Below are 15,583 nucleotides of genomic sequence, written 5' to 3'. Positions count from 1 at the left end.
TAGACTAAAAATTATTCAGCTACGCCAATTGAGCTTTCTGGTGCATGTTAGACTTCAAAACTCTTATTTTAACTTATTGCTTTGTTAATCATTATTTCAAAATAAAACTTGATTGCAATGCTGCCTCAGTCCAAATTGCTAAAATTTCTTTTAAGATTGTTATTTTTGTCTGTCACTATCTGTGATTGTCACAGATGGTAACAGACAAAAGTTACCCTAAAACAACAAAACAAAAAAAAGTGCTTTCATAAATATGTTTTTCATGATTCTTGGAAGCATATACAGCGTAGCGAAAACATTCCGCTTTTTAAACGAGATTACTTAAAGACAAAAACTTGTTTTCTCCTTGAAAAACGTCACTAACACATGAAATTCTGTTACCTATTATTTGACAGTTTCCAGCATGGAGTCCGGTGCATGTTTTCTTTTCATAAGCACATGAACCTTTCGAAATAGGCTCGAGTATGCTTTGGCAACTTATTTATATATCATAAACATAGTATAGCTACATAAAGCTAAACGCCCTCTGATGTTTGGCCCTTTTTAATTTGCACACTCTATAGGCTGGAATCACGTATACGCTCTCTGTTGAGTATAAAAACTGTTTAAAAAGTCGTTCAGTTTGTTGCTAACACTATTTCGGCTGTGTTGGCCACCATCACCTATCTCACTACTCTCCATCGTTTCTTTAGATTTGCATAATGGATTACGGAGTTGTACATGGAAGAAGCATGGCAATTGTAAAAGAAATGGGTTTTTTCGAGTATTACAACCGCACTAAAGAAGACCCTGAAAAAGAACTGATTAATCCTAGTGGAGAAAGTTTCACCTATCGAACATTAAGTTTAACGGTACAAAAAATATCTCAAAACTTCTACAACGCGAGAAAAGCTGATCCGGGTGATGCAGTGGCAATACTCCTTCCTAACGGATGTAATCGAGTAGCAGCTATACTCGCAATGGCTAGGTTAGGAGTATCGTTTTGTCCGCTGGAAGAATCCACCCCAGAAGAAAAATTAGTTTTTATGTTGACTCATGCTAAGGCAAAGTGTGTGATTTTCGATGATCAGTTTGAATCCAAAACTCGGTGGAAAGAGTTGACGGAAATAAGTAAAATAAATATAAAGACATTGCTCACAGACGTCGGAGCTGTTGTTGAAGACTGCGTCATCCCTGTTAGGAAAAACAGCATTTTTTGTATTTTGTTCACGAGTGGTAGTACAGGGAAGCCGAAGGCGGTAAAAATTACCCACGAAAACATGATTCAAACTGTTGAATGGTTTCGAACGGACTTTTCCTTTGAACAAAATGAGATGATGTGTTCAAAGACAAGTTTTATTTTCATAGATTACTTTACCGAAACACTGTCAGCCATATGCATGAAAGAATCGTGCTTGTTTTTGAGACCGGATCAAGTTCAAAATGTTAAGGTTTTTCTAGAACACTTACGCAAATACAAAGTAACACGTTTATACCTCAGCGTAAGTTTGCTTCGATCGTTGCTTTTGTTGATTGAAAAAGACTCTGAAAACAAAAATGAACTGAGCATTCGAGAAGTATGGAGCAGCGGCGAAGATTTAAATCAAATATTGGTCAATGCTTTTTACAAACTGTTTCCGCGCTTGACACTTTGGAACGTGTATGGAAGCAGCGAAACCTCTGGCAATAGTATGTATAGCAAAATGATGCCGGTGAACATTGCAGACGGTCCGAACGAGACATGCATCGGTGAAACTGTTTTACCTGAAGTCGTTGTCTATTTGGTTGATGCGAATGGCAAGCTAATAAACAACTCACAGGAAATGGGCGAAATATGGGTTTCTGGGTCGGTTGTTTCCCCTGGTTATCTATTTGATAACGATGAAAGTAGCAAGCATTTCCAAACAAATCCGTTTTATGATGTCACACAGGAAAAATTTAAAACTGTATACAAAACTGGTGATTTTGCTGTTCGCCGTGAAAAAGGCATTTATAAAGTCGGCAGAAACAAAGATTTTGTCAAAATAAGAGGCAACAGAGTCAACACTGCGGAAGTAGAGAAAACAATACAATCACTTTATCCCAACAATTCCGTCGGTGTTGTAACAAGACAAGTTAATGAGGTAACTGAGCTCTATTGCTTTATTTCACCACCAACATTGTCAGTAAAATGCGTCTTTAAATCGTTAAGCAGCAAGTTAACGTCGTTCATGATCCCGAGGATACTTTTTCTAGATGAACTGCCTAAAACTGACGGATCTGATAAAATTGACCTTCAAAAGTTGGTGACTCTGATACCTTCGAACCAATGCGATATACTTACAGCAGATGAAATTTTGTCGTATCCCATAAAGAGGCAATTTGAATACATAACTGCATTGGTTCTGAACACAGATGTCTCAGCTATTGATGTGGATAGAAGCTTTTTTGAGCTAGGAGGTGACTCTGTAAGTGTATGGTTTTATATTGAGAAACTGAAAAGTATTGGGCTGGAAGCTACATTTGAAGAACTTACGTTAGCACCTTTGTGTGTCTTGATAAACAAGTTTAACGAAAAATGCGACGTAGTACCAAACTTAAGTGAAAACAAAATAAAGGTACTCGACTTCTCTAAAGCTCATCGTGATTTTGTAGATATCCTCTTCAAACAGCATTTCCTTGCTTTTATAGAAAGAGACCATATTGTGATACATTTAGCGGACCCTAACTTTCCAAATCAGTTTTGGTGTTATGTAAACACAGTGGTTGGATCTTTTCCACAATATTCATTTTATGCAATGTTTTGTGAAAAGCCTGTTGGTGTAGCTATAAGCTACCCTCTAACTGCTGTATTAGAGGTAAACTACTCAACTATTTTTAATGAAATGTTGTCATTATATGAGAAAGAAGTAGAAAAGAAACTTCCAAGCTCCAAGTTTAAAGTTTTAGATTTTTCTACCATTCACGCAGATATCACGCTGCCGAGAGAAACAGCTTGCCAAGTAATTTTCGAGCTCTCAAAGCGTGTGGTCGAAGTTGCTATTGAACATAACTTTGATGCTGTTTGTACGCTCGACAATAATAACGCCACCATGAATATCGATACTCGCTTGTTAGGTTTTAAACATGTGTCGACCATCAGTTTGAATAAAATCAATGTTAACGGTGAATATCCGTTTAGAAATCTAAAGCATAAAGAAGGTTTCGTTTGCATTAAGTATCTTAGCGAAGACGCCAAAAGATATCACGCAGAACATCTTTAAGTCTAAGAATGATTTGTGTGTGTGTGTGTGTGTGTGTGTCTCTCTCTCTCTCTCTCTCTCTCTCTCTCTCTATATATATATATATATATATATATATATATATATATATATATATATATATATATATATATATATATATATATATATATATATATATATATATATATATATATATATATATATATATATATATATATATATATATATATATATATATATATATATATATATATATATATATATACAGACGCGGATACCAAAATATAAGTAAAACGTAATGAAACACAAATAAACTTTGGAAAAACTATAAGTTCATTTTAGTTTATAAAAATAATAATAAACATAATTAAAATTAAATTTTTTGTTTGCGGCATTTTCTATTTGCGAATTCTCTTATTACTTCATCATAAGATACTGATTTTGTTTAGTCATTTTCAATTGACAAAATTGAAAGATAATTAAGTCTGACTTCCAGCATTGTGGTGCGATATTTATTTTTAATAAATGTTAATTTTGAAAATGCTCTTTCCGCCTTACAACTGGTTATTGGTAAAGTTAGAAATATCTTTAATGCGGTATAAATTTGGAAAAACATCTATCAAAATTCTCTCGTATATTAATTTAAGCATACTGGAACATTTTGTTTGTTTTTCTTTATTTGTAATTTGAAGATATTCCCTAAATTGTGTACATTCATTTATAAGTCCAGCATCTATGTCATTATTGTAGAATGAAATGACATAATTAATGCTTTCTATGTTTATATGAGAATGATCTTTTTTTCCTATATTCAAAATAAATTTATATTTCTTATATATTTCTTTGTATACTCTTCCTCTTTTCGATGATTCGTTTGCTAAAGAATCAAAAAGGACATTGTACACCTCCTCTACCCGAAACTTGTCCTTGCCATTAAAAATGTGTTTACATTACATTAAAATTAATTTTAAAAAATTAGCATTATATTCCAGAATATAAATATATTCTAAAATAGTGTGTGGAAATAAAGACAGCTTGTGAAACTTACTGTACAGAACAAATGTAGCACAACACAACAAAGTTACAAAAAAGAAAGTAAAAAAAAACATTCTCTCCGAAAATTATCTTATTATATAATTAAAAATATATATGTTACAAACAGGCTTTCTTTCTAAGAAAGGCTTTTTTTATTTTTTTATAATCTAAGTTCTCTTCGGGGATATTTTCTTGCTTAGATATTTTAACTAACTATTAAAAAAATCTATTATTTCAAAATATAAATGTAAACATTTAAATACTTGGGTAACTAAATATTAAAAGGCTTTCTTTATCGAAGAAAAGTCTTTTTTTATCCATTTCCATAACAAACCAAACCAACCAAAATCTCTCTTTGGTGATATTTTCGCGCTTAAAGAAATCTATAATTTTAATAACTCTCTAAAAATCTCCGTGCCAAATCAGAAAATAAATAAAAAAAACATTTTTTTTTTCTTATTTCCAATTTCTTTAATTTTTTTTTTAAATTTTTTAGAATTACATTTGATATAAAATTGAAAGTGTTCGGGGCCCTCTTTTTGCCGGGGCCCTGCAGCTTCAGTTTCATTAGCGTACAGGTGGATCCGCGCCTATATATATATTACCAGTTATTTAAATTATTTTTCATTATAAGTTAAATAATAAGAAACAACTTCGTACAAAGTATTTTCGATTTTGTGAAATTATAAACCAAATCTTAGTTTTATCACTTTCAAATTTTTAATTTGCAATTTTTTTTATGAATGAGTTTTTTAGCGATACCCTTTAAGTAATCATTAACAATTGGTAAACTTTTAAGCATTTTAATTAGAATGAATTTTGAAAAAAATTCATTTAAACAGTTTTTATAGTAATAGAAAAACGGGAAAGAAATGTTCAAGATGTAAAAATAATAAAGAAAATAGAACACTTCTTGTTAGGTGAGAGAGAGAAATGAGGACTTGTACTCCATGTAGTACTTATTCAGTATCAGCGAAACAGTGGTAGAGTCTGAACATGATAGAACAGCACAGTGTAGAGGGTTATTTAATTTTTAAAACTGAAATATTCTGATCAGGAATGTACGATTGGTTACAGATATCCCATCAGATTTTTATCTACAATTTAAATTCTACTTCTAATTCTAATTCAATTCAAAATCTTCAATTTAAAACGTGTTAAATTTTAAATTTATGTAATAAAAAGTTTTGGTGTAAAAGTATTCATCATTAAAAAAAAATGTTCACCACCAAGATTTTGTATTATTTTTTAAATTTTCTATAAACCTCTTTATCTAATATTTTGCTTCTAAGTATCGTTATTTGATGGTATATCCAATAAAGTCTTTATTTGATTTGGCATTTACTTAAAATTATCAGTAGTTGGTTATTCGCTTTCAGCTATTGCCATTTTAAAACACGAATAGTTTTTTAACTTAAAGCAATATTCCCACTAATATATCCCAGCCAACGTTGACAGACGGGTACCGTACGGTTTTTAACTAGGCTTACGGGAACGTGATTTAGAAGGGTTTGTGTTCTGGTTTCCAGACGGGTCCCATACGGTTGAAAAATTAAGCAAAAATAGTAATATGGGCCGCATGTGGTGATTATAAGGGCTAAGAAAACTGGGATTTTTACGGGTTTCCCATTAGGGACCCATCTGGTGAAAGTAATATGCGGAAAAATCTATGCAATCAGACCATTATCGCCATTTGCAACTTACCTTGTGCAAAAAAAGTTTTTACAACATAACGTATAAAATTAAAGTTATAATCGTTTTCTCGTTTTTTGTTTTTTACGAAACTCTATGTAAAAAGTTGTTATAACTATTTTTATTTTTTATAAATAAATTTTTCTCTTTTTCTTTCTTTAGTAAAAAGTTTAAAATTTTACAAAGTTTTACATGCAATTTGAACAATTAATACTTTAAAGAATTCATTAATATTTACGTTTATGAAAAGTAACGCCACAAGGAAATGCATATAATATTATAAAGTTGACGTGAGTGTTTTCATTATTGTCTTACTTCCTTGTGGCATATATTCTTAGAATCATGAATGGTTTTTGAAGACCATTGAACGTTTTTCTGTAAATCCAAAAGTGCAATTTAGTAATATTTTATTCCTATGTAAAGGAGATTGCGGAGTATGGATTTTTTCTACTTTCGTTTACATTTTGTAGCAGAGTAACTTACTGTGTAATTTCTGTACTGTGTTACTGAGTAAGATGTTGTATGCAAATGTTGCATTCGATGAAGAAAACAATACCGATTACGTACCACTAATTTGGTAAGTGAATGCTATGAGTGAAAATGTGTTATCAAAAATTTCATCTAGAAAATCTACAGATTTTTATTGGCCTCGCTGGAAAAAAATAGACTTAGCTAAATCAATATGTCAAGAACCTGAGGTTGGATGGCTTAGGTTTTCAGGAAGAAATTTGTCAACTGCAGGTAGTTTATATAATATTCTCAAAGCTAGTAAAGTAATAATTTTGATAAATTTTTATAAATTTATTTAAGCATTTAATCATAATTATTGAAATTTGAAAATGAAGTTTTGATACATCAATAATTATCATAAGTACTTTTTAAAATTTAGACACAGAATCTGAAGCAAAAGAAAAATGCAGATATGCAGAAGATACCTCAAATGTTGATGAAGTATATCAAAACCAAAAAAATAGGTATATAAAGTTACATAATTTTAATTTAACATACAAAAGATGTTTATGTTAGTGTTACTCTGCTTATGTTTATGAAAATGGCTTAAAACCTGTACATTTATGAATCATTAAAATTTCAAAAAAAATAATATTTTTGATATTTAGCCAATCCTTTAGAGATAATCAAGAAAAGCCTTTTGAGAAAAGTGAATAAGATATTGTTTTAATATTTGTTTTAATAATTGTTATCTATTATAAAGTTAGGTTCCGATTAAATATTTGTCAATTATACATTGCATAAAAATTTTAATGTATATTATAGCTTCCATTGTCAAGGTTTTTCTGTAGGAGAAAATTTTAATTTTTTATAATATTTTATAGTATGTATATATATATATATATATATATATATATATATATATATATATATATATATATATATATACATACATATATATACATATATATATAAGGAAATATCAAAGGGAATAGATAGATATCTAGACTTAGAAAATGTCAGAATTAAGCAAGCTCTATGTATGTATAGAGTGTTCAAGGGGAATCGAAAATCTGTCCGATTTAATAAAAGTCTGACTTATCCAGGGTTCAACTTAACAGGGTATATATATATATATATATATATATATATATATATATATATATATATATATATATATATATATATATAATTTAGAGTCTTTAACATTACTTGCAGGTTCTTGTGCTAAAAGGGAATGTGGTGTGCACTGATATGAAACCAATTTACTTCATTAACCCCCTTGAATGCTTTAAATTATTGTATCATATCCCCTAACTGCCTTCTTTACTCTAAAGTTTGTAGATTGAGATAAGTTAGACAGGCTTTTATATATATATAAATAAGTAATAAATACATGGGTTTACCCACAACTACTGTGTTTTGCCAGAAGTTGGCAAAACACTTGCTCAGCTGTACAACAAATTAAACAAAACTAGAAATTTTAATAATCAAGAGTTTTCTGGTGGAAGAGTTCTCCATTCACCATTAAATATGATTTTAGTTTGATGGTATTTAGAAGTATATTCCAAAGTTTAAGACCATACTGGGATAATACTTGATTGCTGAAATAATTATTGTATTTGGTTTCTTTTAGTTTTAGTGTTCTTTCTGACATAGAGTATTGAATTAAATTGCATAACGACATTAGTGCTTCCTGTTTAATAGATTTCTGCATTATTAAAATTACCTTGAAATATATTATTTCTCTAATTTTTAGCCAATGCAAGTTGTTATATTCTTTGTTATTTACTTGAGTTTCTATTCTGGTTTTAAATACCAGTCTTGCTGCACAATTCTGAACAGACTGCAGTTTTTTTAATAGTGTTTTATCAATTCCAAAGTAGAGGGAGTTACAATAATATAGTTGTGAAAATAAAAATGAACATACTATGGTGCACAGATCTTTATGGGATAAGAGTTGTTTTATTTTGGGTATTTTTCTCATTATATTGTAACAGTTTTTAACAATCTTTTTTATTTGTGTTTTTAAAGATAATTGATTGTCAAGTATCACATCTAGACTTTTTGCGGAATCAACAAATCAAATGTATTTCTTGTTAACAAAAGTACCCTTAATAATAACATCTTTTTGAATGTTAGGTGGTGCCATAATTAATATTTTTGTTTTTGATTGGTTTATGAATGATTCACACATCCATTTAAAAATGTATTCAAGACATTTTGTTATATCCACAACTAGATATTAAAGAGATTTGGACCCAGGACTGTACCTTGGGGTGCTTACCAATTTTAACTTTTTGGGTACGGTTAACTAAAAAAGTTCAAATATATCATTGGTTAGTTTAAGTAAAAGTGTTTCAGTCAAATGATGTTGTTTGTAAATAAGTGTTTTTACTAATATATATATATATATATATATATATATATATATATATATATATATATATATATATATATATATATATATATATATATATATATATATGGGCCATGGCGTGACATTTTAGTGGGGGACCGAAGTATCAAATAAACCTAAAATACTTTTTAAGTTCTGAGTGAGAAAAAAATATTATATGAGGTCCTTTTGTATATATATATGTATATATATATATATACATATATATATATATATATATACATATATATATATATACATATATATATGTGTATATATATATATATATATATATATATATATATATATATATATATATATATATATATATATATATATATATATATATATATGTTTATTTATTTATTTAAAAATATATACAATATCAATATAAAATTATAATTTATTTATCAGTAACTAAAGGAATGTTATACATTTACTATCACAACAATTTTTTATCTGAAGAGTGTTGAGTAGAGAGTTTTATAATATACTAAATGATTAAAACCAGGTGTGTTACCTATAAAATTTCAGACTAACAGTTACATTTTATTTTTTACAGCTTATATTGAAACAAGAAAAAGCTTCGAAACGAGAATAAAACGATGGAAAAGCTTCCAATTCGCGAAACAACCGTGAAATCAGATAATACGCGATTAAAGAATGTTTAAAAATTCTCTCAATTTTGACATTGTAATTTTAATTGTTATTTTGTTTGAAGCAAACAGTCAAATTTTATACAGTTTTATTTTATCTGTAAATTATAAACGTAGATTTGCAAGATTTGCAATTGGCAAACTTTGTGGGAACTATACGGGTTACCCAGCGGGCATACCCATATGGGCCCCAGAGGAAAACCGCGGCCAAGATCCGGCGGGTTCCCGATGGGTTTCCCATATGGGTCCCAGTTGCAAACCCAAATGGGCCCCTTACGGTTTTAAAGTACGGGATTTGACTGGGACCCATACGGGATACCCAGCGGGCATACCCATATGGGCCCCATATGGAAACCGCGACCAAGATCCGGCGGGATACCGTTGGTCTTCCCATACGGGACCCAGTTGCAGACCCGTATGGGCCCCGTACGGTACCCGTCTGTCAATGTTGGCTGGGTAGTTTATATGTAAAAATCGTCTTTAAAATTATTACTTGTATTTGATATTTTAAATATTCTAATATAATCATCTTTAAAATTATTTCTTGTATTAGACATTTTAAATATTCTAATAAAATCATCTTTAAAATTATTACTTGTATTTGATATTTTAAATATTCTAATAAAATCATCTTTAAAATTGTTACTTGTATTTGATATTTTAAATATTCTAATAATTGTTTAACATAAAAATGAGTCCATTTTTACTTTAAGTTTAATAAAAGAAAAAGCTAAAAGTTTCATAAAGCTTAAAGGGACTTTTTTTTATATGCAATTTGTTAAATGCCACCATAATTTTAAGTATTAACAACTAATTCACCTAAAAGTTTTTTAAAGTTGTGTAGGGTGGACCGTCGTGCTGTTTTCTAGTGCAAAGCAAAAGCAATGAAAATATATGAAAAACGGCCCTTCTTTTCAGACCCTTTTTTCTAATCAGTTAAAAAATAATTACAAAACTTTTTATAACTTTTTATAAATTGTTTAAATAGAACGCTGTCAAACATTTAAAATTGATGCTTAATAACAACGTTTTGCTCGAAAGCATGTACTTTAGTAAAGCGCATGTACTGCAAACAATAACATTCAGGTCGTTTGTAATCTGTTTATTTTGAAAACATTTGCTTTCACGATTTTATAAATATTGATTTTCAAACACCATGCTATAAGTAAAAAAACATTAATATCATAAATAAATATCTTTATCGTCCGAGGTAAATATTTAAAAAGAAAATAGGTTCAGAGAAGTATTCGTAACCCTGACGAATATTCATTTAGCATATTCTTTGTAGTTATAGTTACATACTTCAGTTAGCATACTATTTGTGCTTTTATATGGTTTTTGTTGAATTCGTAGCTCAGCTTCGCGGCCCGTAAATGGTATTTTAATGTGGTATTTGCTAAGCTCTTAATGATTCTTAAGATTTTAAAAAAGGAGGTGGCAAAAAAAAATAAGATAAAGTTATTCTTGAAAAAGCAAGATAAATGGAAAAGGGTAAGAGCAGTTTTCATATGGAGTTCTTTTGAAATTCTTATTTTGTCAAATAGAGAGTTTTGTATTAAGGGAAAACCTCAATGAATGGGACAGTGTTTGCAAAATGCTTTTTAAACGTAGATAAAACTGTTTAATATATATATTTAAATATGTTTGATAACCACCGACTCTTGCTCAATGATATAGTAAAACAAAAAAATTGGATTTGCATTAGGCTATTGGTAAAAAGAGAGTTTTATTGGAGCATGACATTTGTCCCATTCATTAAGTATGCCTCATTGAATGGGACAAATATAAAAGAATTAAAAATAAACGTATTTAATTCAATCATTTTTCAAATTAGTCTATTAATTGTAAATGTTGTTAAATATATAGATACATAGATAAGGACCACACAAAAAATATTTTTAACTTTAAACATTTTAACTCTAAATAAATTTCAATCAAAGTAGAACTTTCTCATTTTAGAATATTATATTTAGTTATTTTTATTTAAGTAAAATATTGCAAAGTAAAAGTGTATAAATAATACCCATTACCCATGAGGATAAAAGTAAGGGACTGCAGCATCCCTCTGCTGAGCTGTAAATAATACTTTATCAAATTCATTCAATAGGTAGTATTTTGTCCCATTCAATATGCGCATCGCTTTATCTAAAAATGATTAGTCACACCAAAAAACCCTTAATTAAGCTTGAATTTTTTACTCACTGCAGTACTAGAGACTGCTATCTATTTAAGCATGGTATTTTATTTTCCGTAACTTCAAAAATTGCTGCAAAATCAGAAAAAAAAAAACATTTTTAAAAATTACTTTTTACATTCGAAAACACAATAACATCCATTGCCATTACGGTCATAGAGCAATAGGATAGATGAGTCGGTCAGTTGAATTCTTGTTTCTGTCACTCTTTGTTACAGGAATTTGAATATCCTTACATCGATGCTTCTATAAGAATCTGAGTTTGTCCGATTCAATAATCGTCCCATTGATTAAGGTTCTTCCCTACGTGTTTGTATATTAGGGTGGTTCAAAAATAGGTCATTGTAAAATTTCAACTAGAGTGAAAGCTTATAAGGTGCCCAGATATTGGTTTTATATATAAAATTTTTTTTTTTTTTTTTTTTCGTTAATGTTCAAGGGTGGCCCACGGGCCCTAAACTTTTTAATTTTGATGATTTTTATCAATTTTTCAGAAATTTCAACGCCCGTGGGCCACCCTAAAACAATGGAAAATAAAAAAAAAAAATCATCAGTAAACTCAGAATGAGTAATAGAAACAAATAAAAATGCACTCTTAATAAAATTTTTTATGCAAAAATTCTGAATGAACCTGAAAAAAATTAGGAAAACCGAATATTTTGCTTTTTCAATCATTTTCTTTTGTAATTTCAATCATTTTCTAATGATTACATTTTTTCGTCTCTATCAGGGTAATTCTTACGCCCGTGGTGGCCCACGGGCGTTGAAATTTCTGAAAAATTGATAAAAATCATCAAAATTAAAAAGTTTAGGGCCCGTGGGCCACCCTTGAATATTAACGAAAAAAAAAAAAAAAAAATTTATATATAAAACCAATATCTGGGCACCTTATAAGCTTCCACTCTAGTTGAAATTTTACAATGACCTATTTTTGAACCACCCTATTGTATATACATTAATAAAATATCAATATATATAAACAAAATGTTAACACTTTTTAGTTTATATCATCTTTCTTGTGGCTTACATCCATACGTCAAAATGTTATCCCATCATCGAAGCAACGATTGACGAGAATCCATCATCGAATAATCCAGTATCAAAGATAGATGGGTGTAATGTAAATGGGATATTTTTTCGATCCGGGGAAACTATAAGCTCCAATTATGATGAAACATCTAACTGGTGTTATGGTACATACTGTTCTGAAAATGGTTCGATAATTAACTGGGATGATTGGAATTGTAAGAAAAAAAGTACCAGCAAACAGATAACTCCAACATCTCGACGTCATCTGAAAACAAAAAGCAAAGCTGCCCATAAATTTCAGCATTTTTAGGCTCTTAGAACTGACGTACAACAGCAAATAATTTATAGTTCAATTGACTAATCTTTTACTATACCTAATACTAAATCTCAAACTTTTAATTAGTCTGTTATCAATCAACTATTAATGGCTTTTATTGCTGTAAGAGTATATACACAGTTAAATCTATACTATAAAAATGAATGTCTGTCCGTTTGTTTGTTTTTCATGTAAATCCACACCTGTGAACCAATCTGCACCAAATTTTCCATTTGGGGGTATTTTCACCCAAAGAAGGTTTTAGACCAGTTTCTAACCACTCCGGACAAAAAGTTGAGGGTGCTTATCGCCGGAACCGAAATTCAACTCCTCTGACCATTCCTTGGCCCCAGGCAAAGAAGTGAAGGTGGAGTGTGGCAGCTCTGTATGGATTGGTCCAAAAGAGCTAAATTTTGCACAGTGTTAATTTCACTCCCTGAATTTGATGGTGACATTCCTTTCCTGACCATGAACATCCCTATGTTAGTGACCCAGTCCTGTAGGGTCATAAATTTTTTGAATAACAGAAAAGAAACATTTAAGTAAAAAAAACTTGCATATCTATAAAACAAAAAAATACATTTTTCATTAATTAAACTCCCATTAAATGTCCCATATTTCTGTGAAATACCCGGCATCGAATTCATCTGCTTGCTTGAATGAGAATTCCGAGACAGAATTCTCTCGGAATTCTCATTCAAACATTTCCATTCAGCTCTTTTGATATCAATATTTATTTTACATTAAGTCTTGAAACCTTTGACATGAAAATGTTTTTAGGATGTAATTGTGATTTATCTATTTTGCTATATCTAGCGGAAATAACCTAAAAAACCTCATTTTACTATTTGTATGTAACAAGTGTGCTAATTATTCACATGTTGCCACTCTGCATATTCTTGAAAAAATGGCTTCATGTTAGAAAAAATGGTTTAGTTAACTATTGTTTTATCTATTCATCTATTCAGTCTGAAAGTGATAAAAAAAAATTTTAAGTTTCAAAAGACGGAATTTTGAAAATAATAAACGGTGACAATACACAACTAGTGGGTCATCAAAACCCAAAAAAAATTATTACTAAAATTTTGGTATTCTATGTCCCATTTTTTAGTACGTAATATTTGGAAATAGCAAATTAGGATAATTTTTTAAGGCTCTAAGGAGGCTACCATTAAGATGTTAAAATGTAAAAAGTTTGATTATTACGTCAGTTAATTCAAAATTTGTTCTAGTTTTGTAAATATCAGTATATACTAAGCATTTTTACAAAAAGTTAGTATATATTGTTTTTAAATGAAATGCTGAAATTGTTTTTATTGCTATTAGCCCTGGCAACGACATTTCTTACATTTGATCTGATCTCTTTTACCCTATATCAAATGTTTTTTTAAGCAAATGTTAACACTGCTTGTTCTAGTATGGTTGGCTAACTTATAAACTCATTTCTTTTTAACTATATTTAGAATAATAAAACGTTAATGAACTGATTTTTTTCTCGTCCATGGATGTCAATTTGTATATCTATTAATCGACAACCAATCACCAGAAATAAAGTTACAATTACATTTAAAAATCTATGTTTAGCAAGTGTTTTAAAGGTTTTGTTAACACAAAAAAAGCTAACAAAAAAAATTATGCAACTCCGTTAAAAAGCGAAAAAAAAGTTTGAGAGTGAAAAGAAGTTTTTTTTTTTTTGAATAGACAAAGAAAAATACTTTGTGTCTAATAAAACCGGAGCATATTACTTTTGTGTGATTATGTTTGTTATTTTCTTTTTGATTTTTAGATTTCTCGGCTTTCAATATTTTCAGTATTTTTATTGTGTTTCCTTCATAAAAACGCAATTTAACTTAAAGTTATCTAAATTGAGCCTTTTCGTTAGGAATACCTTATTTGGTTAGGCTTACCTTATTTGAACTAAATTCAAACTTTATTTACTTGGCATTTCATGAGATTGTGGTCTCTAAATCAATTTAACTCAGGTTAATTTTATCTCTATATGTTCAAAATGTACAAAACCTTCTGTAAAATTTGATTTAAAACTGATTTAAAAGTTATGAAGAAATAAGTTATTGGGCCCAAATCAGTTTTGGGTCCCAACAAGCTCATAAAGTATTTTTCAAATATTTAAAAATTACACGGGAAAAACCACTGAAGTCGAATTTCAGAAATTTTCGCATGTTTCCATTTCATCAAATTCTGGTGCTAACCTATTACTTCTTATATCCAAGCGAAAGAGCACCGTTATCAGGCGCTGATATCGCCCCGTTTAAAAATGTGTAACATTAAAGATTATTGAAGGCTTGCAACACAAAATTCCTTTTTTCTCAAAAAGTAGAAAGAGAGAACAACTGCGGGTCTTCATTTATTTATTTATTTTTTAAATATTTTAGCATTGTTTATAATTACAGATCCAATGAAATATAGTAAAAAGTATTTTAGAGTAAAAAATTAGGAGGTGTTTAGTAGCAATAACTACCGGATTTAACTGATTTCATCTTTTACTTTTGGAAAATCCAGTTAGAAAGTTAGAAATGTTCCGGCACCGTTACTTAAATAACGAATGACCGACATTAAATCTTTAAAGGAGGCAGAATTTATAATACCTGCTTA

At 29.6% G+C, this 15,583-nt stretch overlaps 2 protein-coding genes and 1 long non-coding RNA gene across 5 annotated transcripts in view; all 3 read left to right on the top strand.

Annotated features, from left to right (window-relative positions):
* Positions 1 to 3,254, top strand: part of LOC145187649 (beta-alanyl-bioamine nonribosomal peptide synthetase ebony-like) — a 9,302-nt gene extending 6,048 nt beyond the window's left edge. The window contains exon 2 of the mRNA XM_090071292.1: positions 693 to 3,254. Coding sequence (XP_089927418.1) covers positions 702 to 3,221 — 2,520 coding nt within the window. The 5' untranslated portion in view covers positions 693 to 701 and the 3' untranslated portion in view covers positions 3,222 to 3,254. The remainder of the gene's footprint in view (positions 1 to 692) is intronic.
* LOC149893029 (uncharacterized) overlaps positions 1 to 15,583 on the top strand; it is a 42,412-nt gene that overhangs the window by 14,458 nt on the left and 12,371 nt on the right. The gene's annotated exons all lie outside the window — the stretch shown is intronic.
* Positions 5,703 to 9,956, top strand: LOC149893030 (uncharacterized). 3 transcript variants are annotated; one of them, XM_090067451.1, is made up of 4 exons: positions 5,704 to 6,668; positions 6,817 to 6,901; positions 7,058 to 7,086; positions 9,338 to 9,956. In XM_090067451.1, exons 1-4 carry the CDS (start codon positions 6,518 to 6,520, stop codon positions 9,412 to 9,414), a joined length of 342 nt encoding a protein of 113 aa, XP_089923577.1. In that variant the 5' UTR covers positions 5,704 to 6,517; the 3' UTR covers positions 9,415 to 9,956. The 3 variants fall into 3 exon arrangements, with proteins under 3 accessions (XP_089923585.1, XP_089923577.1, XP_089923569.1); XM_090067443.1 differs by having other exon boundaries at positions 6,074 to 6,668; positions 7,046 to 7,086; XM_090067459.1 differs by lacking the exon at positions 7,058 to 7,086 and having other exon boundaries at positions 5,703 to 6,668; positions 9,338 to 9,422.

Source organism: Hydra viridissima, unplaced genomic scaffold, assembly GCF_058129835.1.
Source record: "Hydra viridissima isolate aposymbiotic clone 2 unplaced genomic scaffold, HvirCarnegie_v1 scaffold_1, whole genome shotgun sequence".
Classification (NCBI taxonomy): Eukaryota; Metazoa; Cnidaria; class Hydrozoa; order Anthoathecata; family Hydridae; genus Hydra; species Hydra viridissima.
This window is presented reverse-complemented; position numbering and strand designations above follow the sequence as displayed.